The sequence below is a fragment of the Aptenodytes forsteri genome, unplaced genomic scaffold (assembly GCF_000699145.1).
Source record: "Aptenodytes forsteri isolate BGI_AS27 unplaced genomic scaffold, ASM69914v1 Scaffold151, whole genome shotgun sequence".
Taxonomy (NCBI): Eukaryota; Metazoa; Chordata; class Aves; order Sphenisciformes; family Spheniscidae; genus Aptenodytes; species Aptenodytes forsteri.
The window spans coordinates 3711724-3739532 of NW_008795939.1; the positions used below are offsets into that span (position 1 = coordinate 3711724).

The 27809-nt window shown below is 36.4% G+C and overlaps 1 protein-coding gene across 1 annotated transcript in view; it reads right to left on the bottom strand.

The window, feature by feature from the left end:
- Window positions 1-27809, bottom strand: part of TRPM3 (transient receptor potential cation channel subfamily M member 3) — a 282091-nt gene that overhangs the window by 121582 nt on the left and 132700 nt on the right. The window contains exons 2-5 of the mRNA XM_019473648.1: window positions 19896-19975; window positions 19016-19220; window positions 10359-10572; window positions 7211-7335 (exon numbers count right to left, since the gene is read on the bottom strand). Of these exons, the coding sequence (XP_019329193.1) occupies window positions 7211-7335; window positions 10359-10572; window positions 19016-19220; window positions 19896-19975 (624 nt within the window). The remainder of the gene's footprint in view (window positions 1-7210; window positions 7336-10358; window positions 10573-19015; window positions 19221-19895; window positions 19976-27809) is intronic.

Consider the following 27809-nt stretch of genomic DNA (forward strand, 5'->3'; position numbering starts at 1 on the left):
GCCACAGTCAGAAAGAAAAAGAAGGTTCTTTCTCACACACCTAAGAATCAAACAAAACCAAACTAAAACAGTTACAGATTTTTTAAACTGATACCTGCCCCATCTCTCAATATATAGAGGGCACAGGCCAGCAAGATCTGATAGAAGAGGAATGACTTGAGTTGCCCATTCATTGTATGATTACAAGCTGCTGTGCATGCAATTCTACTGACAACTTGTGGTTTGTCCCCGAGAGCCACAGCTCAAAACTTTCTAACAGTGACAGCTTGATCTGCAGTTCTAATGAGCTGCAGCACCAAAGGCTCCACACATTGACTTAGTAATGCTGCTGCAGGGCAGATTAAAAGGCTATGCTTTGGTTCTGTGTCTGCTGTTTAGCTGCAAGGTGAATCTTATTATTAATAAATTTTATAGATGTGAAAATGAGAATACAATTATTTTCAATTGAACTGTTCACAGCATGCACAGTTCAACAGCTGAAATACTTTTTTTTGTAATAATAAATTTCACAAACCACACTGTCAGACTCTTTTCCTGATTAAAGGATAAGCAAAATCTTCAGGACAGCAAGAAAATCCTAGGCTTTGAGGCTATTGCCTTGAGGTGAATTGCTTTTCCACAACACTCAGCAGATTTTCAATTTCTCACTCTTGCAGTTCCCATTCCTTTGTTCTTTTTAATCCCTTACATTTTACAGGCAAGTTAAAAGGTTGGGAAAACTTTGGCTTTAATGTCTTCCCACCCTCTTTCTGCATTGAGAAGAGGGAATAATGTCCCCTGGCATCTTCCTCTGCAGAGTTGAAAGGAAGTGTTTATGCTTAAGACACCCCTGTAAATATAGGTTAATGAATGTGACAGCAGCCATGCTGTGAAGCAGTACTCACGCTGCGTGGGCTGAGGGCAGCATTCTGCCAATAGGTGAGGAGCTGGGCTAACCTCAGCAGTTGCCTTTGCACCCTGAGGTGGCAGCAAGCTTGAAGTAAAAGCACTGTTATACTCTGTTTACATTCCCTGTGGGAACATGACTTTCAACATAGGGACAGCACTTGAAAAATTGCTCAGGGTAACCCACCATGGACAATGAACATGCATGTGTCATGTGATCCAACGCCTGAATCTGAGCAGTCTCGTGAAGGCAAAGAATTTACAACAAACTTAGTGTAATCAGAGTAGTGGCAGAAAAAGAGAGAGATGCGTGCTTTGCTTTTCAAAAGGTAGTAGCTGTTGTTCACGTTAAGCCTCCTCTGCAGCCTCACTGTTCTGGGGTACACCAGGGAATAGAGTAGTTCCTGGTTTAATTTAGAGGATCCTGGAAGCATAATGGCTCAAATTCTCCATATATGCTACAAATATGCCAGTCCCCAGCTTCACCCCAGGCATGCTTCCCACCTTGTAGTTTGCAATGAGAGAACTGAATCTCTTTTTCTTACACCTTTCCTTAGAGCAATTATTTCTTGACCGGCCCTGCAAGGGGGCTCTGATGCTTTGACACTGGATAAAAGTTACAATGAAACAAACTTGTGAACTATTTATGGTTATTTGTAATCTTTTTTCCCCCATCAATTCAATTTATTCTCAAAGAATAACATCTTTCTGGAAGGATAATTGCAAAATATCTACCAAAACCAAGTCAAAATTGGTAACAACAAATCCAACAACAATGAAGTAATAAACACTTACTAATTAGTTGCCTGAGATTTGTAACTTTTATCATTATTCTGAAACCTGCAGAAAATAATTAAAGCAAAATATAATCTTTCTGACACTGTAAAAACAAAGAAGTATGAGAGACAGAAGGAAGCAGTCTCATGCTATAAGCTAACGTTGTTATTCAGATTACTGTGAAAGAACGAAAAGGAAACATGTAGCCCATCTTGACAGTCTGATGTACGTGTTGTCTGGTTCACACACACAGAGCGGGTAATATGAACGCTGGTCTTTCTGACAAGACTCACTGGAATGTGTTTTAAAGACCGTGGTTTAAAGTGGTGAGTTCTGGCTACATACTTATCAAGCTTGACAGCTATATGATTCTTTTTCATATACAAGAATGGTAAGGAGACACTAATTCTAAGGCAATGCTAATTCTTCAATGCACACGTTTTCTGGTTTGGATAACCTTTGGTAGTCTCAGGGAGGTAGGTGGTATTCTGAAAATGAAGGGGACTTGGTACTGGCAGAGTGAAGTCCTTTATAATGCATTTACTGATGGTATCAGGGAGAAGGGAGTGTGCAGGACTTGGTGCGTTGATGAAAATAAGCCTTCTTAGTTAGTTCAGCTGTAATATATAGTAAAGAATTCCAGTTCTTTAAGCTTTATGCTTTCTTCATTGGTTATGTTTTCTGCACCTCCTGTTTGCTCTTATTTCCTTGACTTGTCTTATAACTAGACATTGGCCTCACCTGTGCCCAGTGCCATAAAAATGAATGATTCCCAAAGCTGTGTATCAGTCCTGTCACTAAATTCCAGCATAATACTCATCTTTCTGAAACAGCGTTGAGTTATGATGTAATCAAGTTGTTAACTATTAACAATTATCTAGTGACCCACTACAACATGGAAGGTCCCCACCTTTCCTGAAGAAGTCTAGTCTGTTATTGTCCAGGGATTTTCAGAAGTTCATGCTAGCACCTGCTCCATGAGAGGCTGACTTCTAACTTCTCCGTTGTGACCCTGCCCTCTGAAGTGCATACAATCTTCCAGCTTTTAAATTTCCTCCCTATTCCACCATCCAAATCAATACTGAAAAAAGCTGAAGATATAACTGAGCAAGTAGTGCAAGACTGCAGAGTTCTGTTGTGAGTACCGTTTGAGCATCCCAGAGAAAACTTTGCTAATGACATGTTCTTACCTCCAGTTATAGTTATAAAATTCAGCACCTGCACTAATATAAAAATTGGTTACTCTGAAACAGCAGTCTCTGATAAATCAGAAGCATTATCTAGAAACAGACTGAGAAAGCCAGGCTTTATTTTTTAACACAAGAAATATCTAAGGATGTTTGGATTCAACATATGTTTAGTGAAATATAAATTTAGCTTTTATATAAAAAGGGACAATATTTGCTCCATATTTTTATGCTTTCAGCTGTATAGGAGAGTAGGTTTCAAGTAGCAGTATACTCATTGCTTGAGTTTTATCAAATTTATTTTTTTCTGAATATTCTGAGCAGTACAAAAGAACAGGCATCTGTTATTAGTGAAGTCCATAAAGAACATCTACAACTGGCAACGATCGTGCTTCCAAAATTAGAGTTCTAGGAAGTAAAAAGTATAATTTATTCTGGAACACGGAGTGCATGAAAGGGGTTGATATATATATATATATATAAAAAATACATATAATATATAACAAACGTTTTCTTTCTGATAACACTTTTTACTTTTATGTAGCACTTTTATCTGTTTATGCACAAGTCTACAAAGTAGGCTTATATTTTGGGTTGTGCATTTTGTTGCACTAAATGATAAAAGCCAACCACTGATGCTTCCTTTTCACTGGCTAAAGCCATTGTTAAAATTAATAAGTATTTTAGTTTTTCCAAAATTTCTGCTGAGCTTCAATTTTGCCATACTCTAATTGTTGAGTGTAATTGAAAGATCAATGAAAGTAGTATAGGAGAGAAACACACTACAATCCACGGCTATAGCAGTACTCTAAGGGAGACAAATAAAACCCAAGAAATTTTGAGACAATTTAGGAATTTCTCCTTATGTCAACCTGCTGGATCCAGTTATGGAAGGATTTTTATAGCAGGCATGGAAGAGTTGGTGTCGTGGGTTTTGTAGTGATTCAGGAGAGCAGCACAGAGGGTCAATTTTAGTTTCAATTAGTTCAGTAAGAAAATTTTTTTTTTCCCCTCAAAACTTTAATTACTAAAAAAATGCATTTTATCTAATTTAGTAGGTTATATACTACAGCATCTTGACTGATCAATGACATATCACAGTATGCTGGCAATGTCCTTTTCACTGAGTCTCACAATAACAACATGTTTTGATTTAAGTCTCAAATACTAGCTTCTTTGGACTAAAAATGAAACTTATTTAAATGATTTCATTGAGCAAAAAGAAAGTAATAAAATCAGTGTTCTCTTTGTAATCCAGGCACTGTCCTTTCTGAGATGACTAGGAATTAACCCAAATGTGGACTGAACAGACTATGAAAGAAAAGATGTGCATGCTACAGAGACTCACAAAGTGCACTCCTTTAAAAGGAAGAATGGCTCGGTATGTAGGGAGAAACTTGTTTATAATCCAAGTTTCCTACAAGACTGAGCAAGCCACCATACTTTCTCAGTTCTTCTATCAGAAAATTGGAAATAAAGCAACTAACTACCTTTCCCTTGTGTGCTTTGTTTTTAGATTAGAATCTAAGTGTGTTAAGAGGGGCACTATTTTCTGCTATATTGCTTTTACAGTACTGGAGTAAGACAAGTCTCTTTAGGGATCTTTAACCATCACAATAAAACATATAGCAAACAACAGTAATATCTTGCTTAACTTGGCCAGTTGTCTTTACGGCTCTGAGGAAAACGCTTGGGATTCCCAAGACCTGATTGATTTGGATGGACTGTTAAATGTAATAAAACTCCTCAGCTATGACTTCAAGATCCATACAGGCCAGACAAGGGCTGGAGCATTAGCAGAGGCACAGCTCTGCTGAGCATGCCTAACTTGCCACGAGGCACAGGAAGGCAACATGCACTGGGGCATGTGCAATGGAAATAACTCCGCCCCCACTCTCCCCCTCCCCAGATCCCATGACTAAGACAATTTTCTGTATCTATCTGATGCTGGAAGGGTATGTTTTGAGAACTCTTCAGTTCTGATCATAAGTTAGCTAGACATAGTGCATGTAGGCATAAAGCCACATGGATGCCAGAGTTCGACAGGCCTTTTACTATTGGTTGACTTTTTCCCACCCCTGCATAATCCTTTGTGGCCTTTTTTTCTTGCTTAATGATGATTCATTTTACATGCTTATGGTACTATTTATATTTCCCCTTCTTGGTTCATTTCACAGCATTCACCTCTAATGAGCCAGTCAATATAGTACACTTTGATTTTCAAAAAGCCTTCAAAAAGCTTCCTCATCAAATGCTTCCAAAGAAACTGCACACATTGGATCAGAGGGAAAGTCCTTTGAGGGATTAGTAACTGGGGAAAGCTGAGGGGAAGGGAGGGAAAACAGTAAGATGGAAAAGTTAATTTTTGCAGGCTGAGTTTTACTAAGAAGATTTAGTGACATAAGTGGCCTACCTCAAGCTGGGTCATGTTCTGTTCAACACAGTTGTAAGGGATTTGGGTTAATAAGAGTGTGAAAAGCTTACAGATATTTCAGTGGACTATGAAGAGTTAAAGAAAGTCTTCATAAAGCAGCCTGACTAGGCAATAAAATGGAAGATGAAATCAGTAAGCATAAAGCAATATCATTACATGTGCATTAGAGATGTATAAAACCAGAAGTGCTTCAGCATTGCATCATGCTGTTGGTCAATCATTTTATGAAAATATTAGGTGCCAGGAGGTTCGGAGGAAGAGTTTCAATTTTTTCTATCACAGACACATTTTGGAAATATTTTTGTCCTTACTGATGACCCTGTAATTGTAATCCTACTGATATAATTGTGGCTGCATTAATGGAAGACTACACAAATTTGTTTTCTTTATTGTTTTTCAAACTTTTGTCACTTTCTGTCTGATGATCAGACTAAGTATTAACCTTTTCTGACTTACCAGAAAGCTTTAAAAAAAAAAAAAAAAATAGCATACAACTTCTTGGTTTCCTGTTAAATTGGAAAGATATTTAGAGGAAAATGTCTCTTAGAGAAATCAGAAATCAGGGGATGCTGTTCCAGTTGGCTGGAACAGCTGGGAAACCAACTCCTTTCTTCAGTTCTTTCTGTAAAAGAAGGCTCCAGAGCCCCTTTAACAGGTGGTGACTTGCTGAGAACAGAGGTAGGTAGCTTTCCAGCGGGTGCAAATAACTAATGGAGGAATAACAATGTCCCCAAATTCACGACTAATTTGATGTCCTTTCTTGCCTTCTTTCTTCTTGCAATGCTTCCAGAACTCCATGCATAGTCAGTAAAGACTTATTTGAAATTGATGTGTGTGTTACACTACTTTAACAACATGCACGTCATCTTTGTGATTAGCTATTTCTGCTAGTCAGCTTTTGCACTGCATCTGAGAAGAGTTCATTAGTGACTCAGAATTACTGCTGCAGAGTCCCACCCTTCTTGTTTGTATATATTGGTAACCCTATTATACAAGCGCTGGTGGTATTAGAGTACAAAAAACCATGCTAATAAAATTCCCCCTAATGGCTATACTTTAATAGTAAATTGCAATGAGTTCCAGTTGGATCAATTTCTTCATACTCATCGTAATTCCTTCTGACCTAACTGATAATTGAATCTCCTTCCCCTCCCCCACTTGCTAATGGACGAACATACAGAGAAGAATGGTTTAGAGTAATGTAGACAAGAAAAACGTTCATTATGCACAATGAAGACTATATCTCTTCTCCACTCAAAGTTAGCCACTGGTTCTCAGGCAGATTGCTTGGGAATAAACCAGAGGTGAGGAAAAAAAAGGGCTCAGAAAAGCTTCAGATAACATATAACCAGTGTAAGTAAAATATTAATGTATTTAAAATTGGGGGGTTAATCTTTCTGAGTGGCAGTGTAGGTTTAAAAGAGAAGAATGATGTGAAGGCGACTGATAATGATTCTTTGAGGTCTGATCTCAGTCCAATACATTTATAAGACTCTTCACAATCGCAGTAATAAAAATGTATAGGATGGAATATATTATAAGGGGTACAGTCTGCAATTCTGAATTTAACCAATGCATCATAGTATTGTTTCAAATTAAATCAGACTTCAAGCTTTTCAATCAGTGTTTTCTTAGGCACTTTTCAGGGTTCATAGTGTTCTAAGGATGAAACTTTAATATATTTTCAAGAATAGCATTTAATGAAATTTCTTTATAATTTATTTTTAAAGAACATACAGTGAAGTCATTTTTATTGTTACCATGTCAAAACTGCTATCAATCATAATGGAAAACCTGTGTATGTATTGATTTTTTGCTGCAGACATTAATGCTATGAGGAATTGTTAAGTGAGGGATGGAGAGGAAAGGAAAAATAACTGGAAGATTTATATATATTGGAGGTGATCTATGTCCATATAGGGCTTACATCTTTGCCAATCAGATCCTCTTGATTTTCCACAATCCCCCAGGGAGCTATACCAATGGTGCAGATCTTCCCTCGAGATTTTGAGGCATGATCTTTCAGTGCATCTCCAACATGTCGAATGACTCCTGGGAAAGAAACAGCATAAAATAGAAATTCATAATTATGTCCTTTTTGTTTATTGTGGTATGGATTTAGTATAGAATTCTTCTTTAGGGAACACCTATGCATATACTTACAATTAAGTAAAGCTATGAATATATTCCTATTGATTATTATTACAATAATGCTGTAAGTCCATTTTATCTAATCTAAAAATATTAAATTAAGTAGCAAGAAAAAGATTACACAGCTTTAGAAATAAGAATGGAAATACTGGCAGCTGACTGTAACTTGTTTATCTGCACTTGTGTTCACAAACACACTTGCATACGTGTGTGCAAGCATTTGTATCCTTCCCAAGCATAGAAAGAAGCACAGGAATTGGAAGAAAAACCCCAAACCTCCCCAAAAGTGTAGCTTGCACACAAATGTTCACTTCTGTCTGATTAAAGGATGGAAATGTGAAAACATCATTACACTACTCTGTGGTGAGCTATTCTACCATTCTTTCCAAACAAACTCAGTCATCTGAGATAGCTTCCAGCAGAGTATTAGAAAACCCCCCAGGCATCAGTGAGAAAACAGAAATTAGTACAGAGAGAATGACTGCTCCCCAGCTCTCTTCCAAGTGCTTTCTGATAATGCTCCTTGTATGCTTTAGGCCAGCTTTGTCAGTATTTCAGTGGTATCTCTGTGAGGAAGACAAGTGCCATTGCTCCTTCGTTTTCATAAAACAATTTTTTTACCTGTGTATCAATAACTATTTTTGTGATGTGGCTGCACTGAAGCAGACCTGTGGATTTGCTGCGGATGTTATCTGTTACTCAGTTTCTGTGTTTGCTTCTTGTTCAGATTCCACAGTTTCAAGATGGCTGGATTGGAATTACAACAGTCACACAATAGATGTGATTTTAGCTGTAGTTTTTCTGCACCGTAAATGAACCATGTAATAAAAAATCCCACAACCTAACAAATCCTCTAAGTCCTGGAGTCTAATTTCCTTCCTGTGGTGGAAAAGGGGAAAAAAACCTCTGTACCTGCAATCAGCTATGAATTAAGCTATGATCCAGCAACCCAAAGGATTCAAAGCAGAAAATCTATGCGGACTGCAAAAACTTCTGCTATTTAGAATAAACAACTTTTGGCATGACATGAATATTCAGAACAACTTGTTTAAGTCATTTAACAGTCATGGTTATAGCCAGGTATAGCACCATCCCTGTCACATCACTGATTCTCAGTCCAAGAGCAGTATTTCAGGATTTTTCAATTTTATTTTTCCTTAAGAGAAATCTGATTTAAAAATTCATCATCAATAGATCAGACTGTACTCAGAAATTCTCAATTTGTACAGTTTCACATAGAGATAAAACATGTAATTTTCACCAACACAGTTTGCAAACCTAGCCCCAGAGCAATCAGCTGCTTTGCTCCAGAAATCAAAAACAGCAATAAGAGGTAACTGATAATGCAGAACTGCTTCTGGAATTATATGTTTTTAAAATAACACAGGGCAACTTCAACTTCATTTTTTTGTCTAGGTAATTTTTGATTAAATGAAAAAAACATCTTTTTTAACAGTGATTATGTTGACTTTTTTGGTTCATTTGTATTGTTTTTGCATTTGCAACTATGATGATTTGAAAAATGGTATGAAGCAGTTGTGCATTTGCCAAATGCAAATGTTGTAGTCAGTCCTTGTTTACAAAATTTCTGCAGTTTGATTTCTACAGTTCTTGTGGTAATTCACTGCAATGAGTGTACAATATCTACAGTTTTCTGATGTGCTTTTAACTTAAAATTTATGTCTGTCTTTGCCATCGTCACTACAAGAGTATCTGGCAAATAACACAACTATTATCACCACAGTACACAGGTCAACAGATAACTTGATTTTCTTCCTTGTTATGCAGAGATGTGGGGAATATTACATACATGTGAGTCTGTCTATTTACCTATCTAATACTCCAGAAGCTATGCCTCTTCTTTGTTATTTGTATTGCTGCTGTGATAAAACTGAATATTGTTTTAAATTTGATATGCTCTGGAAACTAAAATGCCCAAGAATCCTATTAAGCGTTCATATTCAAATATGTAGGAGTTGATCCACAATGCACTAAAATTAATACATGATAGAGTGATTACAATGTTCTCCATAGACAGTAAGAAGATACACTCCGTGGGATTAGTAAAGTAATAAATTATAGCTTTGTTACTGCAGCAAATGAGAATGACATAAGAATTTACAAGTACATGTCCTAGCTCAAAACTTTTTGCATTTATCTCTAGGAGAACACTTTGACTTTTCCCTGACTCTCTCCTCCTTTCTGCCTCCTTCAGGGAGGGTAACTGGGAAGCCACTGCCCAATCTTTTTTATCTGTGGAACTATGTTTTGCAGTTTATTCCCAAAACCTACATGCTGTCTCCCAGCAGAGCTGGGCCAGCTGCTATCTTGGGTCATTAGGACATCCATATGGTATGTTACAGATGTTCTTAACTTTGAATAGAAACGACAATGTTCCTGCTCTTGCTGCAGGGGTAATAGAAAAAAATTAGGTCAAGCTGTCTACAAGAAAGGAAAAAGTGATACTTATTCACAATAAAGTTTTCCACCACATCCACAAAACAGAACCTTTTTTCCTTTCATATTTCAGATCATCTTATAAGATAAAATAAAGGTCTTTTCTCCATGAAAATATTTTCCATTTTAGGTAATAAGAGTTTGACTTCTTTGGTTTCTGGTTAGTAGTCCCTCCCTGCAGCTTACTGTTGATCTTATAAAGTCTTCACTGGCAATATACTAATATAATTCCCTCACAGGAAGCTTTATTTTCAGCTCCCCGGTGTGCTTTTCATGCTTTAGCAAACCTTTTATTCCCTGGTAGCTGCCAGGCTGGTATGAACTTGGCATTTTCTTGTTTGCACATACTACAGCCAACACTAATAAAATAAAACATGGAATGGCTTCTTAATCTCATCAGTCCTAATTTTTTACTGTGATGAAATCTCCTAGATGCCACTGTGCTTTCATTTCAATGTTGCTGTTACCTGTGTTTACTCCTCCAGTGAATATCCACGCTCCAGTTGTCATAGCAGCCTTAATGAGGCCTTTTCCAAAGACTTGCTTGAGTTTTGGCTGAAGTTCAAAGTTCTGAAGGCCCCCGTGCACAGAGATGAGAAGTTTAGGGAGCTCAAGCTGCCACTCTTTGGTCATCAGATGCAGAAGAAGGTCAGGCTTTGTGTCAAAAGAAACACGTACATACTGCAGAAATAAGGGCAGTAGTAGAGAAAAAAAGATTGGTTATACTCTCTGGTTCCTAATATATATGATCTATGCCCAATAGATCACTGAAAAAAGGCAACCTTTATGACAAAAGCATTAACTAATTGTTAACCTGATGAATTTTTCAAAAGTTAGGAAACTAGGAATGATGGAACACTTGCAATTCACAGGCTGGACAATTTTCCTTTATTTAGGAAATTAAGTCATTAATTGTTTCAATATGCTTAGCAATCCTTGAAAGATAAATGTCTTTAATTTATGGATGCAAAAACTGGAGCAAAAATTTAAGTGGTCTGCCAAAGATGACCTAGGTAGTCAGAGTCACAACTGTGTGTTCACTAGTATCTTATTTTCAAATTAACAAAATCAAATTCTCAGAAGGTAAGAAATAACAGAAACCAGCTTGGTTGTTCAAGCACACATAAGTTTAAACTGAGCAAGACTACTAAATAGGTACTTTTCAGATGAACAAATGCTAACATGACTTACAGACTGATTTGTATAGATTCTTGAATTTGCCTAACAAGGCACAGAACCCTAAAAGTGCTCTGAAACACATTTACACATTCCCAGTTCTTGGCTTTTATGTGCTACATCTGCAGCATTTTGCCTCAAGGGGGATCATGCCCATCTGTGTGTGCCCAAAGATAACAACTGTCTTCCAAATTTCTACAGCACTGCCGTGTCACACACATACCTGTGTCTTCCTGACAAGCCTTTCTCTCTGGGCTCTTTCTCCTGCTCTTTCTGTTGCTGATGTATGAAGGGTTTCACAAGGCCCATGACAGGGCAGATGATACTTTTTTGAATTCTAGCTGCATAGCAGAAACAGGCCGTAAGAGGATAAAATTCTTTCTATAGCTGGTAAGATCTGGAAGGACCCTTTTAGTTGAATAAAATAGGTTATAGAAAGCCACTCATCTATCAAACTTCTGATTGAACGAATGTATATAGGGTTACTTCAGTAGTCTTTCCCTTGACGGGTTGTCAGCACAGCCATCTGGTGTATGACCCAGGCACCTTTGCTTTCAGCCAGAGGAATGCCTAGTTCTAACTTATTTATTGTAACATGCCAGGCAGTATAATATCCACATATATTATGTAATCATTTTGTCCCTTTTTAACATGTCTAATCAGTATTTCTTGCCAAAAGATTGTTCTTTTTTAGTAAATTGTATGACAGCAAAGTGGACTCCTTTCTAGTTGAATAAGAAATAAGGGCTTGACTTTTTTCCAGCAGCAATTGTTAATAGACAGGTTTCTTTGCAAGAATGGGTTATTGCACAGCGAACAGCCATTCTTAATGTTTCTGGAAGCAGAAGCCCATTTGGGCAAGTAGTCAGAGGGAAGCAAGGGCGGCACAGTCAAACTGAAAGCTGAGCAAGAACTTGGGAATGCACATTCACCCCAGTGCATCAGTAATGTTCTCTGCAGCAGCCAGGCAAATTCATAACAGCTAATGGACAAAGAACATACAATATTCATGTCTGGCAAGAGCATAATGTACCCTCGAGTTTACATATAAATGAACCGCATCCTCAGTAGCTACCCATTCAATTTTCTGCATGGGAGTTGAGAAAATCTTGCATGGCACCTGATCCCATTGACCAGATGGTGAAGCTAACAATTTTGATTAGGATTCGAGGGCTGTCAAAGTTTTAACACACCAGAGGGGTTGTAAGGAGACTGATCCTTATTCCCTTTGCTCTGCCCTTAGGGAGAGCTGAGGTTGCAAAGGGCAACACCTTGTTAACATTGCAGGCATTAATAAATAGACAACATCCTTCAGGGGGCCTACATGAATCCTCTGCTGGTCAAACTATGGAGATTATGTTTTGAGATCACCGGTACCTTACTCTGTTTTCTGGTGAAGACAGACTGGGAGTTTTAAGAAGATAATTAAAGTGAATTCATATTAGTAATGGCCATACAAATTTGCTGAAAACAGAGGCCACTGCATCATCTGGGATGATATTAAAATGAAGGCATAAATGGCATCAGATGTGTATTATCTAATCCAGTCAGTGACTGTTTTTTTCATTCTTTAGCATTGTTTTATACCCCAGAATGTGTGACTTCACTGCCCCTACCTTCTTAAGCCTGTGTATTAATTGGCAAAAATCTCTTAATTGGCAAAAATCTTTTTAATTTTCTTATCCACTAAGACCTCTGAATTCCAATAAATATAAATCTATATAGTCAATCATAAAGTTAGAAGAAATATTTTCTTACATTTGTTTGAAATGTAGACACCTTTTATTACAAACAAATGCTTGTTCTTTATACTGCAGGCAAAACCCCTCTATACTTATGATAAGAATTCATTTTACTTTATAAAGAGGAAATTTAAGCAAAAATAAATCTGAGAGTTTTTTTCATGTAAATTAAAATTTAAATCATCATGGATAAGCTTCACTGTTTTTTGAGAAGGGCAATGGTGCCAAACATCATGATTTTTCTTCTGTGCATAGACCTCAATTTTTGTGACTGTCTGATTCATTTTTGCTCTTACAGAAGCCATTCTCAGTTTGGTATGCTTGGGATTACTCTTTTGCCATTACTTAACATATTAACTAGTAAGTACAAGAGAATTCTTTTGTCATCACTTTCAAAGTATGCATTAAATTATGAATAAACACTTTTAAGGCCATTTTTGTCCATATTAAAAATTCATTTCTTTCAATCTCGTGGCAGAATATTTGGCCTTTTCAGTTTTTGTTTAGAATCTTAATGAGTATTTCTGCCATTCCTGAATTCTTTTGCTATAGCCTCCGAAGACAGATTTAAAATTTAAATGTAAATCTAAGCTAAACCACTGCTCTGTTACCCTGAAATTCCATGTCTGGTGTATCTGTCAGCTGTAGAAATGATCAGTTATAATGGCAAATGATTTAATCCCTTCTTTATGGGAGTGGCGTATGGATAGGACGCAAGACTTCAGTTGTTATGTGTCAGCGGAGCAGGGCAAGATAGGAAGCAAAAGTACAGTTTTGAACCACAAAACCTGCAGACTGACCTGACTGACATCAGCATAACACTGTGAAATGATAAATCATCAAGTTCAAGCTATCATGCCCATTTGACCCCTAAAGTAGCACAGAAGTAGTCAGCAAGGGTGCCATTTGATGCCAATAGTTGTTTCACTTGTTTATCAAGTGGTTTCCTAAAAAATAACTGTGCTCATCATCAGTCAAACAGCCAGATGCTTGCAAGTTGGACTCCAATGCCCTAGAGCAAAAGTCAAAGTTCCCCAGTGGTAAAATTACTACTCTGTTACTCAAGCACAGCTGTCTCATTAGAGTACATGGTGAATGATTGCAGATGAAAGTCTTAGTGAATAAAATAGATTCAGAATTTTGTTGTATTTCTTCAAAGAAAATTTCTTCAGAGAACATTTTGTGATCTGCAGTCTAACGTTGCTCCTTTGTTTCTCTTTGATACATGCAGGTACTGGGTGGCTATTTCACCTATCTTGAATAAGATTCCATCACTGCAGACACTTCTTCAGGCTAAAGACTGATTCCCTCAAATTGTGATCGTCACATGAAAAATAGGCCTGATGTAATTCTCACTGAATTCAACAGAAAAACTGTCACTTAGACTGAAACCGGACTGGTTCCTTATAAGTGAGTATTCTTCTTAACTTTTTAAGGCCTCACCCAGGTTGCACTAAATAGTCACTGGAAGGACCCTCATTGATTTAAATGGGCTTTTCTGTGTTATTTCCCCCTTTTCTCCATGTAGGACACCATCTTTTAAATTCTGTAAATGTTCTTTAAGTGTTGAGTTACTATAATCAAAAATCAATAATAACAACAACAACAACAACAACAAACAACAACAACAATATAATAACTGCTTTTTTCATGGTTTATGCAAGTTACAGGAATATCTCTTTTTTTTCTCTCAAAAGCACTGATGACTTTTAAGATCCTTTTTACACAGTTTTCATAAAACTCAATGTATTTCAAAAGCAGAAATATAACTTTTTATGTGGCTGATTTCCAAATATCCTTAATAAACTAAAATGTTTTGAGGATCTGAATATTAGGAAGTCTGTCTAAGACACTGTTTATGTACATTGGAATTCTACTGATGTTCTTTCATGTTTCCATGCACCATAAGAAAGGTTAAGCTTATACCACTGAAGTAAACTTTATTTCTTCTACAGCTGCAAACATATGTTAACTTTTTATTGTGCATGTTAAATGTATCATTGGAATGCATTCAATTAGGAGAAATGTATTTAACTCACTAAAGCTTTTCAAACAGCCGTCTTCCACCTAACCTTGAAGAACCATGATCAAAGAAATTTCAGTTCTGTAAAGAGTGGCCCTTTAAAAAAGGTTGATATGGAATCCAGGCACACCAATTAATGAAAGAATGTTAAAGGTTTTTTTGTGTGTGGAAAGGCAGATAGTAAATTAAAAAAAATTGGTTTAGTTTGGTCACAAGTTCAGTGCAAAATGCACCACAGCAAGATTGTCTTAACTGGTCCACTAATGACCAGAATCTATTTTGAAATTGTTCAGAATGTTGCTCATAATTGGAATGGAATCACTCACATTAGTCTGATAATTGGTTTCAGAGTTAGGGTAATAAATTGCCAGTATATAGTTAGATGAACTCATCCATGTTATTTCTTGAACTACTGAGAGCGAACTGATATAAGGAGATCACATTTTATTAGTTTTCCTACCTTGTTTTAATTGACTGATTTATTGCAAAAGCTCTTAATAAAGTTTGCATATCTTCACATGCCTCTCAGATATTTTTACAGTTGTCAAAATTGAAAATCTGCCGTAAAAACAATATAAATGTGAACAGCAAAACTGTTAAATGTGTTTCTTAAACATTAATGGGATGAGCCACTTGTAAAGAAAACATGAGATTGATCGAGATCTAAAACCCACAGTGTTGTTGCCGGATCATCTGTGGTTACATGAAGACTATAAGAAAGGCCTCTTTAGTAACTGATCTCATTAACCAGTGTTCTCTAACCTCAGCTATATGTTTCTATATAATCTGCTGCACCCTCAGCTATTCACATTATTGATTTAAGTAGCTTAGTGCAACCCCACTGAAGATACTTTAACAACTCAATGGTATTAGCAAAATTCATGCTGTTTGAGAATTTTTGTTCTAAGTGGGTATGGAAATGGAATTATTGGCACAGTCAGTTCTATTGGCAATATGTAAACCTACATCGCCTTTTCTGTTTTGTTCCAAATCCATGTGTTTTATTATAATTTCAGTGTAATTTTCATTTTCACAGCTAAAGATGCCATTGTTAATTGTCTCATGGCAACTGATATTATATCACTGCATTTGTAGCTTGCAAATATACATGCAAAGTATAGATATATTTACTATCAAAATTATATATATTATTAAAATCTAATTCTGTTACTTCCAACAGAGGAAATAATTATCTGTCAGTCTTACATGCACTAATCTGTTCCATTAACTACCAGTTTCCTAATTATAGATCTGAGGTTATGGTTTCCATTAATAATTTCCATCTCATTCCTTGTAGCCTGATTCAGAAAAATTTGCCAATTTTGCTGTTAGCACAGACCAAGATAATACTACTCAGTTCTGTGTTTCCCTTGCTTAATAATTTTCATGTGTGGGCATCCCTTTCAGGAAATAAAGTAAGAAACAGGTGGTGAATTTTATGCCAAATTCCTCACCTGAGGCTTTCCTTGATGTTGGTCAGCTTGCTAAATCTTGCTGCTTTATAGGGTTATTTTATTAACCAATAGGCACAATATTAAGCTACCTTGTATGCTATAGTGATATTTGATATCCAGTAGCTAGAAAATAACTAAGTAGTATATTTTTAGAGAAGAACAAATGTCCGTTTACCATGTTTTCTCCCTTTTCTCTTTCTCCCCCTGCCCCTGTTGATGTTCCAGCTTCTCTGCTTTCGGGTTTGAAAATATATTGTCTGAACAAGAATGTTTCCAAGGATTATTATGTACTTGTTCCTTTTTCCAAGCCTTATTTTTCAAGATAATTTAAATGCTTTTTTTCCCCCTCCTCTGCCGGCAAAATTGGTTGGTTGCTTTGACTGAGCAAACTCTTGGCTTTCACAGAAAGCTTTTGATTTGGTAAGTTTTATTTATTATGGGAAAGACCTTGTACCCAGTAAACTCAGAGACAGGAGTTTCATTCTTTCTATTAATAAAACTACAACAATTAGTTAGGCAGCTCTTTGACTATAATCTACCCTAAAACAATGTTTGGGGCTGGAAATATGATCATAAAGACACCTTCATACTGTTTTCAGGGACAAACACCATAGTGTAACAAAGTTCTTTGTTTTGTTTTCATTTAAATAAATGCACAATTACTGGTTATGCAAACCTCCTTGTTTGTGTTTTGGTCATATGAAAGATGTTTTTCTCATTGGTGGTAACCAAGCAGGACACCCATTAAAGAGATATTTAATGAATTGTTTTATTTGAAGCACTTTTCCCAGTAGTGGGATGATTGAATTTCTGGAGCTTCTATAGACTTATTTAATTCATTAAGAATTTGGTTGTTCCCATATTTCGGGAGGGGTTTAATGACTATGAATAGATGGCAGATGCCACTATCTTCCTGATGCTAGTACTGTCAAAATAAATCCAGAGTTTTTTCCACCAATAAATGTTTTGTCTGTATTCATCCCTAAGTTTTAACTTGTTATTTAGATCTCTCAGATTTTTAACCCCTTTTTGTCTTCTTTTTTTTCCGAATTCTTCATAGTTTCATTCCTGACTGTGCTCTGTGACAAGATTTTTCTTTCCTTCTTGTTGACTTCCAATTTTATGTCCACAGTTTCACTTCAAGTATATTTCTTTGAGCACACAGCATATACCTTGGAGCACCTCCTGTTCTCTTGTGGCACTGTGCCAGGACACCAGAATCCCAACAAAGACCAGAAATCCTCTAGAGAAATTGCTATCAACAGCTTCCCTACACCCTTCGTCATTTCTTGGCTGCCCAAGACTACTTTTGTCTGGGCAGGGCAGTTTATTGCTTTATAGTGATCTTCAAAGACATCACTCAAAAAGCTCTAGTGATTACCCTTTCTCATAAAGACAGATTTAATGCAAAGTATCCATATATGGTTAATAGCATGGTGGTTACTATATCTCTGAGTCTTTTTCAGTTTTTGTGAAAAGCATTCTGTTCTGTTCCCACTCCTTGTGAAGGTACTAACAGCATGGTTTGGTTCATTTCAGTGCTGAGGGAGGTGTCAATTCATTCACACTAAACAACTGTTATTTACTGATTCAGAGTCTCTCTCTAGCAATGGCCTTGCAGATTTTTAGGAGATTAGTTATCAACTGAACATAAGGTGTCTGTGATACTCTCAGAGAAATGGCCTAATTTTCTACCTGTTTCTTGGTGCAATAGTGTTTTCTGGTTTCTATCAAAAGAAGCCATCCATCTGGGTAAACAGAACCATCCACTCAAGTAATCGTTCCATCTCTAGCACCTATGTATCCATCTGAGGAAAATATCTGGCTCTTGCTAGCACAGTACTTGAGCTCTTCATTGTCTCTAATCCATCTAGTACCATGACAGATCTGAGAGACCTGTTGGGAAGAATTCAGGCAAAGAAGATGGTACTGGGTTGCTGGGCAGGTTATTCTGCAGCGCGCCCAGGGGTTCTGCTTCTGCCCTCACTGCTGCCCGAAGCAGTGTCTTGGCCATGATGTGCTAGGTACACACTCATCTTTCATTCCCAAATTCCCAGGTTCTGCAGTTTAGATAGAGCCAGAGAGATTCTTCCTTTCATGTAATGCCACATAGAAGAAATACACGCATGGGTTAGCATGGGTGCTGGAAAAATCTGCAACTTAGCGGAGCAATGGCTTCAGATAAATATACTTTGGTATTGCTCCATAGCATTGTATTATGATTAAGTGACTTGCACAAGGAAATCTGTGGCAGAATAGGGATTTCCCAATTCCTAGCTTAGACATTTACTGGGCCTCTTATTTCATTGAAAGATCAACAAGTAAGTCTAACTGGTCTATCCTCCGATATATGTCTGGAGGAATATTAAAAAAAATTTTGTATATTTCAAATTTGTCAGCCTTGCAGACACACCCAGAAATGGGAAACCATGGTTGCATTTTAAAGTTATTCAGAAAAAGAGGGATGGCTAGCCATTGGAAGAAAATCGAGATAGCAGCACATTAGCATGTCTTCAGTCTTCATAAAGGTAGCCCCTCTTATGCTGCACCCCAGCTTTTACAGTTAACTCTGTTCACCAATTCTTTGGCACATGATACATAAAAACACATGGTACGGTCTTACACTAAATAATACTTTAAAATGAAGTTAAGAAAGAATGCTGTTTATTCTTTGTGAATGCCTTTTTTGAGCTAGCAGCATTATCTATCTAAGAGAAAAACATGGTTACCATGGCTTTATTGGAGTGGCCTCCTCCTTGGAACTCAATGGTTCCAAAAGCGTCCGTCGGGCTGAGCTGCGTGTGCTTGCTGATGGACCACTTCTCCGACTGGATGTCATTGCGAGTAAGCCTGCTTTCATTTTTCTCATTCTGAATAACGGAGATGCTTGGAGTCAGTCCAACATGTTGACCTATTAGACGCCCACAGCAACACCTATGACATTAAACAAACAGAAAACTTGAGTCACGTGCATGTATAAACCGAACAGGGAAACAAATCTTAAATGGCCTACAAATCTTAAAAAAAACCAACCCTTTTCAACTCTGCTGATCACTTTCCTGCTATCTGAAGCCTCTACTTGTGGAAGCAACATAGTACAGTACCTTTCCTTTCTATGTTCTTGGTTACTTTGGACTTTCCTATATTTCAATAAAATCATGCTTTGTTCTAAATATGTACAAAATGAAGTTAAAGAACATTTTCTACTGTCTTCAGATGACATCAGGCCAAATAATCAGCTTTTTCATGGACTAACACATATTTTAAATTGGTAGTTCACTGCAATTATTTTCTTTTGAGAGTTTTGTGTGTCATGCATCCAATTTAGGTAAATACTCAGGGCAGTGAATATTGAACTAAGAACATACGGAAATTAAACATAGATGCTGATCCACCTTTGATTTATCTTTTTTTTTTGGATGAAATAATTTTTGAAATGTAAACAAATAGTGCTTATAGGAATCCATCACTCCAGATGTAGTTCAACCACCTTCTGACTTATTTATTCTTTACAAACTATTTATATCCATATACATATGTATGCACACATATATATAGACATTTTCTTGTAATTGACTTTCATTTTTCATACAAGTAACATGCAATTACCTATGGGGGTCTTTGGTGCTGGGTATGATATGAACACATTCTCTCTTGTAAAACGCTCTTTCTATCCATGATTTCTGTGCCTAAAAAAAGAGAAAGGAAATGCCATGAGCTCTGTTTGCTTATTAAACACAACCCATAGTACAACTGAAGAGAAACTTCAAACATAAAAGAAAACTTCACTGACTTTGCAGATGTGCAGTGCACATTTTGCACAAAGCAAATATTTTCCATTAGAACTATGGTTCCCTTCTAGAGCTAAGCACCCAACAAAAGCTCTTAAGATTGTTTTTATATTCACTAGCCAGATGACTTTGATGCTGTCATCTATATTCTCATAGCAGGAATCACTGGAGAAGAATTAACTCAAACTGTAAAGCTTTCTACATGGTAGAAAAAAACCACACCTATTTGTTAAAAATACTTTAAAAAAATCTATTTCCATTTTAGTGATACAACTAAGTCAGCTCTAATTAAAAAAAACAATCTCAGAAACTAGAAAATAAATATCTCACAATAAAACTTATAACACCATGATTCCAATGCAATTTCTTATACAAGTACTGAGAGTGCTGTTTAACATGGAGCCAGAAAATATAGTTTCATATGTGGACATCTTAATGAAAAAAAAGAAAAAAAAATACAAAAAGGAAGATCTGTTTCTGAAACGAGACACAAAAAACTTTGATACATTAAGAGTCAGATGACCAGCTGGTGTGACCTCTAAAACTGACTGAGTTCAATGATTCTATGCCTCTTCATAACGCTCAAGATCTTCCCCCATATATTCGTAGGAAAGCAAGTAATTTCCCTCAGTGTAGTCTTAATTTTCAGATACACAAGAGATCTTTTTAAAAAGAAAGATAGATGGGTAGGAAAGAAAAAAACCAAAAACAACAAACGACTTTTAGATTTCTAAAATCTTTTTAATTATCTAGACAGTTCTCATTCCATACAATAAGAATTCTGGCAAGCTCTCTAAAAGATTCCCCCAGATAGAATTCAATTATTTCATTTAATAAGGAGATGAGTTGAAACTTTTCTTTAAAAATTCTTTTCAAACAGATAAATTTTATAAAATGTATTTAAATAATAAAATTACCTATTTAATTGCACAGCATAAACAGAACTATAAACTATGAACTATGATAAAGTTATCTGAGAGTTAAGTAATGTGAAATGAGCTTTAGATAATTTAAAGGAAATCTGAGCATCTTGCCTCTATAAAAAGAGAAAATATGAAATTGCCTTTATAACATTACCTAACTAACTAATGTTACCTTTTACTATGTAAGGTTAGAAAATAACCTAAGTATTAACTTTAATGTTAATTAGTAAAGTACATTAACTTTTAATGTTACCTTACTAACTCTCTAATGTTACCTTTTCGTCAACTCAGTCTGCATCCTGTTTTTCATGTTTAAACCCAGAAACCTGTGTTTCTGGGACTTTTGAAAATCATTGTGAACTGTGGAAATTTCTTGAAGTCAAAGAATGTCACTAGTATAAACTATAAAGTACAATAATAAGAATTTCTGGCTACGTCCATTACTTATCACTCTCAGTACAAAAAAAGTTATTCTTTTGCCTTTTTCACAGAAGATAATCACTTATTGGATCTAGTGGTCACTCATGTTATGTAACAAAATTTTATCTTTGCTTTACTTGCATTTTTATTTGAAAAATCTGCTAGACTTCACATTTTGTAGGAATGGTAGACACCCTAACATGACTTTTACAGTCAGGAAAAAGAAAAGTCTATTAAATTCTTAAATAGAACTGTATTTGATTGTTCTTCTTTACAGTAGCAAACAGAAAGTTAATATATTATAGAATGTGGGGCAAGGTTTGTTTCACGTTTAAGCAAAGGACAGTTAAATAGAAATTCTGAAAAATCTAAAAGAGTTTTACTTTACGTAGGAGAGATTGCTTTGATGTTCTAATCTATTATAACTTCTATAATAATAATAATAATAATCCTCATCATCATCACAACATTGTATATTATATAGTCCAATCAGCTTAGAAGTCTAGTGCATCATTGTGTAATTTCTCAATTTAGTAGTCTTTTCAAGCAAAGAAAGACTTTTTATAAAGTAACTTTCTAGAACTGTCAAGGTATCCAGAGTGAACTTTATGAACTTAATTTGACCCTCTTACTGCAGAACTTTTGAAGCTAAACTATGTGGGAAAATTAGCGTTTTTCTTTTTGTTGACTGTTGTCGAGAGCAAAAGGAAGTTACAATTATTACTCAGGTATTGCAATGCTAACATTTGAAATTACATATTTTACTGTATGGACCACACATTCTTGAAATTTCTCCTGTTCAAGCTCCAAGAGCACACAAGCTTTCTATATGGCCTTAAGAAGACAACACTGGTAAGAAGCTGCAGATTTATGAATCCCCTTTGCTGTATATATATATACAGTAACTTTTTGACAAAAAAGGAACAGTTATAGAATAATGCCAGTTTTATCTTCATGCTTGTTTGTTTTAACACTAAATACATGCCTGAAATATCCTTTATCTCCTCCAGAAAGCACAAAAAAACTTTTATAAGACAACTTTTCTTCCTGGCATCCAAATTCAGCTCCTACTGCAGAGCTTACATAGTATATGATTATCATTCATGTTGCCAAGACTCCCTAAAAATATCTTTTATTAAATTTCATAAATTTTGCATACTTTTCTGCAAACAATTTACCTTGGTTAATTTATTTACTACGTAGACGTAATGTATCTTTTCTAAAGATGGCCACTAATTCAATTTCTCTAAGCCTCAAGATCCAATACAAAAAGGTGCCATAGCAGGTGCTTCACAGAAAAACTTTTGTCTTTAGGCATACAAGCAGGCTTTCAAAGACTAAGCAACTGACATTTAAAATTTGTTTTCCTACTCTTTTTCATACTGTCTTTGCAAGTAGAAAAGAAATCCAGCTATGTTAAATATAACAATTTGCATTTGAATTTTCATCATACTTCTTCAAATATAATATTGCAAAAATAATAGTCTGATTTAAGAAGCCCTTTATTCACATCAGGAAAAAAGACTTTGCAGCTGTTAGATCTCAAACAATATACTATCCTACCCGACAGTCATAATGCCAAAATACACAATATACTTATTTCATAATTCCTTGTCCTTCCAAACAAAAAAGAAAGCATCTAGTTTCACTGTCCCATGCCAGATATCTTTCTGTGACAGAGATCATTTGCAATGAAATACAAGGTTCAGAGGTATAATAAATCATATTATTTGCCGTAGAGTCTTCATAACAAAATTAGAATAACTTGAGGAAATCAACACATTCATAACAAAACAGTCTGCATTAAATTCTTGCTTATAATGTGAATTAATAAAGTAGTAAAAAGTTTAGAAAAGTATAGCAAAGTATTTTCAAGAATAGTAGAGCAAGAAGCTTATCTTCTCTTTCTGTGTTTCATAAACACTCCTTCAGTGTTAATTAATAATTTAAAGTCCACAGTGAATTCCTAAAGTACATGCCATACTTATACTTGGATTTAGTTTACTCATAGCTTAGATCTCTAGGTTAAGACTCTCTCTTTATTAACCTAGCTGCAAAATCCCACCAAGAACATTTTTTCTCCCTCTTCTTTACCTGAGCATCAAACTTGGCATTTAAGTCTGTCCTGGAACAAACTCTGCTGTCCACGTTTCCCTGCTGCCGGTCATCGCTAATAACGCATTTGCGACCGCCCCCTGAACAAGGCGTTCAGTCCATCCGCAGTGCAGAGATGTGGGAGTGAGCGAAGCCCTTGCACCCATTAGCTGCTTGGAATGTGCTGCTGTGGGATTAGCCTCATTAAGGGTTTGGTCAACACTCACCCGCAGCCCCACAACACCGCTTGGTTTGAACATCTAATCTGACGCCAAAAGAAAAACAAATCCCCTGAGAGCTTGGATTTAACTGGCACAGGCCTTGACGGGCTTTTTTCTCTCCTCTTCTTTCCCCCTTAAAGAGCGAGCTTGTGAAAGTGTGATAAGGTGCTCTGAGTTCTTAAGTTCAACCCAGGAAAACAAATCCTTCAAAAGAAACAGTGTACTAAGTTGGAAAGAACCTGAGCACACGAGAGAGATTGTTAATCTCCAAAGAATGAAACCAGTGTGTTTATTGGGTAACTGTGAGAAATCTATACACAGTTGAAATATACTGCAATTAATCAACAATGGCATTTTTCCAAAGAAGCTGGGGTTTGTCACTGTTTCTCACCACAGTTGCTGTACTGTAGTGAATGTAACTTTTCAGAAAGTCATAAACATAAGCCTTTGTCTTTCAGAGACAAGCAACTGCATTGTTTTCAGTTTAATTAAAAGTTAGTAACTTAAAACACAACTTGAATGTTTACAAATTTGAGGACAACTTCTTTACTGTACCCTCTTGATATCAACACTGAAGAACAACCTTTTCATATGAACAACCCAGATTTTTTTAGTACATAGCAATTATATGTGTTCAATTACTTATTTCAAGAGTTTTCCAAATACAAAATACTCCTACTCTTCCCCCTCCCCCAAGTTTGGATGAATTCCTCTCTACTCCTACATATCCATACATACCCTCCTTTCCTTTTCAATAAGGCTGCATCTAATGCATGGAAAACATTCTGTCCACCCTTGACACTGATGAATACACTAAACTATTCTGCATGTACATTAGCTCTGGTGGGCCCACGATGGGCAATGCTGAGCGTATGCATCAACTTCTTATACCATCACACAGGTTGAGAAGTTTCTGCTGGGCTGTCTAATCCATGAGGTTTTTTTATCTCTTGGTTCCCTGAGTTTTTTGTGTAAAATACATACATGTATTTTGTATGCAATGTATATATGAAGTGTGTACATATACACACTCTGTATGCATGTATATACACACTCTGTTCCAGCAAAGCTACAACCTGTGAGATTTCTCTACCACACAGTACAGAGCAAGAGAGGCCACATGCACATCTTGTGAGATCTCTTTAGCACAGGATCAGACCAAAGATGGTCTGTGCAGAACAGCAAAGGTAGAGAAAGTTGCAGTGTCAAAAGAGCAGCTAGTAAACAGCTCAATGAGGTGAAGAATATGACTAGGGAGTCAGCAGGAAAAGATTGCTTGCATTTTAACATCAGGGAATTTGGTTTGGTTGAGAGGGTGGAGAAAGAGTGAGAGGAGGAAAGGAAAGATTTCACGATTGAGATAACTGAGTAAAAATCCAAATCTGACTCTGAAGTGAAACTTCAGTACTTGGACTTGACAAGAATCTGGAGATTGTTCCTGGATTCAGGTTTCAGCTTGCAAAGTAACCTGGGGCAGAAGCCACATCTTTCATCTTAAGAAATCAACACAAGCAACAACGATTATACTCATTTGCATACGTCACCCAGTGACATTGTGAAGGATGTTTTATAGGTAGGGACTGAGGCAGAGCTGGTATATGCCACTGATGCTACAGGAAATTACAGCTGTCTTTGTCATAGTTCATTTAAAGATGCATTAATGTTATGACTCTCTGGCAATGAAACTACCAGTGCCATAGATACTCCTGTATTTTGAGGAGTAATAAAGAAACAACCAATAAGCAGAGATAGCTGTTTTTTTTCAATATGGTGCAACTGCAAAATAGTGCTTTCAGAGAGGTGGATGCTGCACATTTAATGTTACAAACGTACACATTAATTACATTTTCAGCCCAGCTCACTGTTAATGAAATGAACTCTCAAACAGCAGTTAACAATGAGCTCAGTACTGACTCCTCATAAAAGAGGAAAGCAAATATTAAAAATTAATCAAGTACAGAAATATTTCAGGAAGATAAATTCTGGCAGATTTTAACAGGTTATGTAGCTAGGATGCTTAACTGCTGACCTCTGAATTACCATTATTTTAAAAAGAGCACCAAGAGTGACAATTTTTGAAACCTGCAATTTCAGTGGCAGAGCAGAACTCAAAGCAGTTCTAACCCTCTGCTTCCCAACTTTGTTTATGTCCAACAAGTAACCAGGTTATAAGATAGGTTTCATTGTTAAAAGCCATTCTCTGCCTTGCGGTGGGGCAGAGCAGCTGGACAGGCAATGGAGTATTACTGAAGCAAATTACGCATAGGATTTGCAGGAGCATCTGGTAACTGAACTGCATCAGTGCTATCGCAAGCTGATGTGATTAGTGTTCCTTAATCAAATGGGCACTTTTGCAAATCCCACTGTCTCTGAGTAAAGACCCTGTATCTGCAAACTTCCATAGCTAGATTAGTACGAAGGATGGCAGTGCTTCAATATGACCTTATTACTAGGTGTGCTCAAGCCAAATTTCTACCCCTTCTTTCAGTGTTGCCTAATTATAAGCATTATAAGCAGTTTTATGCCTTGCTTGAAGCATTAGGAATTGGCCTCTCTGGACATTGAGATAGGGATCATTAGACTGTCCCCAAATGTTTAATTTTCTCACATACATTTATTACTAGTAGCATCTTAAAGGCTGGCCATCAGGCCTTTACCCACTAAAGCTGTACTTCTGTATGTTTTGTTCTTCTTCTAACCGATTTCCCAAACAATTTATCATCAGAGTTGTTCCAAGAACAACGTTGAATTGTCTTGAAAATCAAGCTGTATTCAGTACAGAGTAGGAGGGCATAGAATGCAGTCATATATTACTACAGCATGTTACAGAATTTATCTGTTAGGATTGTTTACCACATGTATTTTTATACTGTACTTAGAAGAAATAGAGTAATTTAAACATGATAGGGAATGTTTCACTCAATAGTTTATGATTTTAAGCATTATATCTGTCATTTTTCTTACTGCAAGGTAACGGAATGAAAATTATATATCTCTGTTAATGCTGCTATGCAAATTTGTATTTATGCTTTCTATATTTTCAAAACGTTATAGAGACCAAGCATATGTGACCAGTCGTTATTATCCATGCTATTGATAAATTAACTGGAAAGATTAACAGGCATTTCAAAAAGAACCAGGGAGAATGATTAGATCCAAGAATTGGTGTAGACATCCAGGCTCCTACAGACCTCCTCAAGATCAGTAGAAGTGCGAGGGGAAAATTTTAAAGAAAAGCTTATTATAATGAAGGATATATTGTAAAGAACACTTTCAAAAAGTTCCCCTAATTCCTTCTTATGTGTACTGGCATATGAGGGGAAGAATTAAGCCTATTGACTTCATTCATGATCTTTCTTTAAAGAAATGTTTATGATTTCAGCAAATCTGCTGTGAGGTTAAAGTGGTTTATATAAGTAAATTAACCTTTTCTAGCAAGAAAGCCCTACTTGATCATATGATGGGGTCATCTAGCCCACTATCTTGTCTCTACAAGTGCCATAAATAGGTACTAGAGAAAAGGAAAAACATGTCAAATGTATATATGCTTTTTCCTAATAGTTTCTCAGCTAGCAACTATTTTCTGCTCATGGACTTCTTGCATTGTGATTTCTACATGTTCTGTAACACTCCATGGACTTTCCGCCACAAAATTGCCTGCTGATTTCATGCAAACTTGCAACATCCTTAACATCATTCTCGCTGCTGCAGGGGGAATCAGTTCCTTCTGTTTATTTTGAATGTAACTCCTCATACTTTCCCATGACGTTTATTACTGAGAGAGGCAGTGAACAGTCAACTCCATCCACCCTCTTCGTACCAGTCATGGTTTTCAAGATACATTCTTAATTTTTTTTCCCCAGATTAACCAATTACCAAGTATTTCCTCACATAGAAACCATTTGTTACCTTTTATCATCCTCGCTGCCCTTCTCCAAACCTTTTCCAGTTAATTTTATCCTTCCTTCTGAGAGGAACCAGAACTGTGCAACAAAGGTGAACTACAGATTGGTATTGTGGCAAGCGGACATTCACTGTTTTGGTATCTATTCCTTTCCTAATAATTCCTGTAAA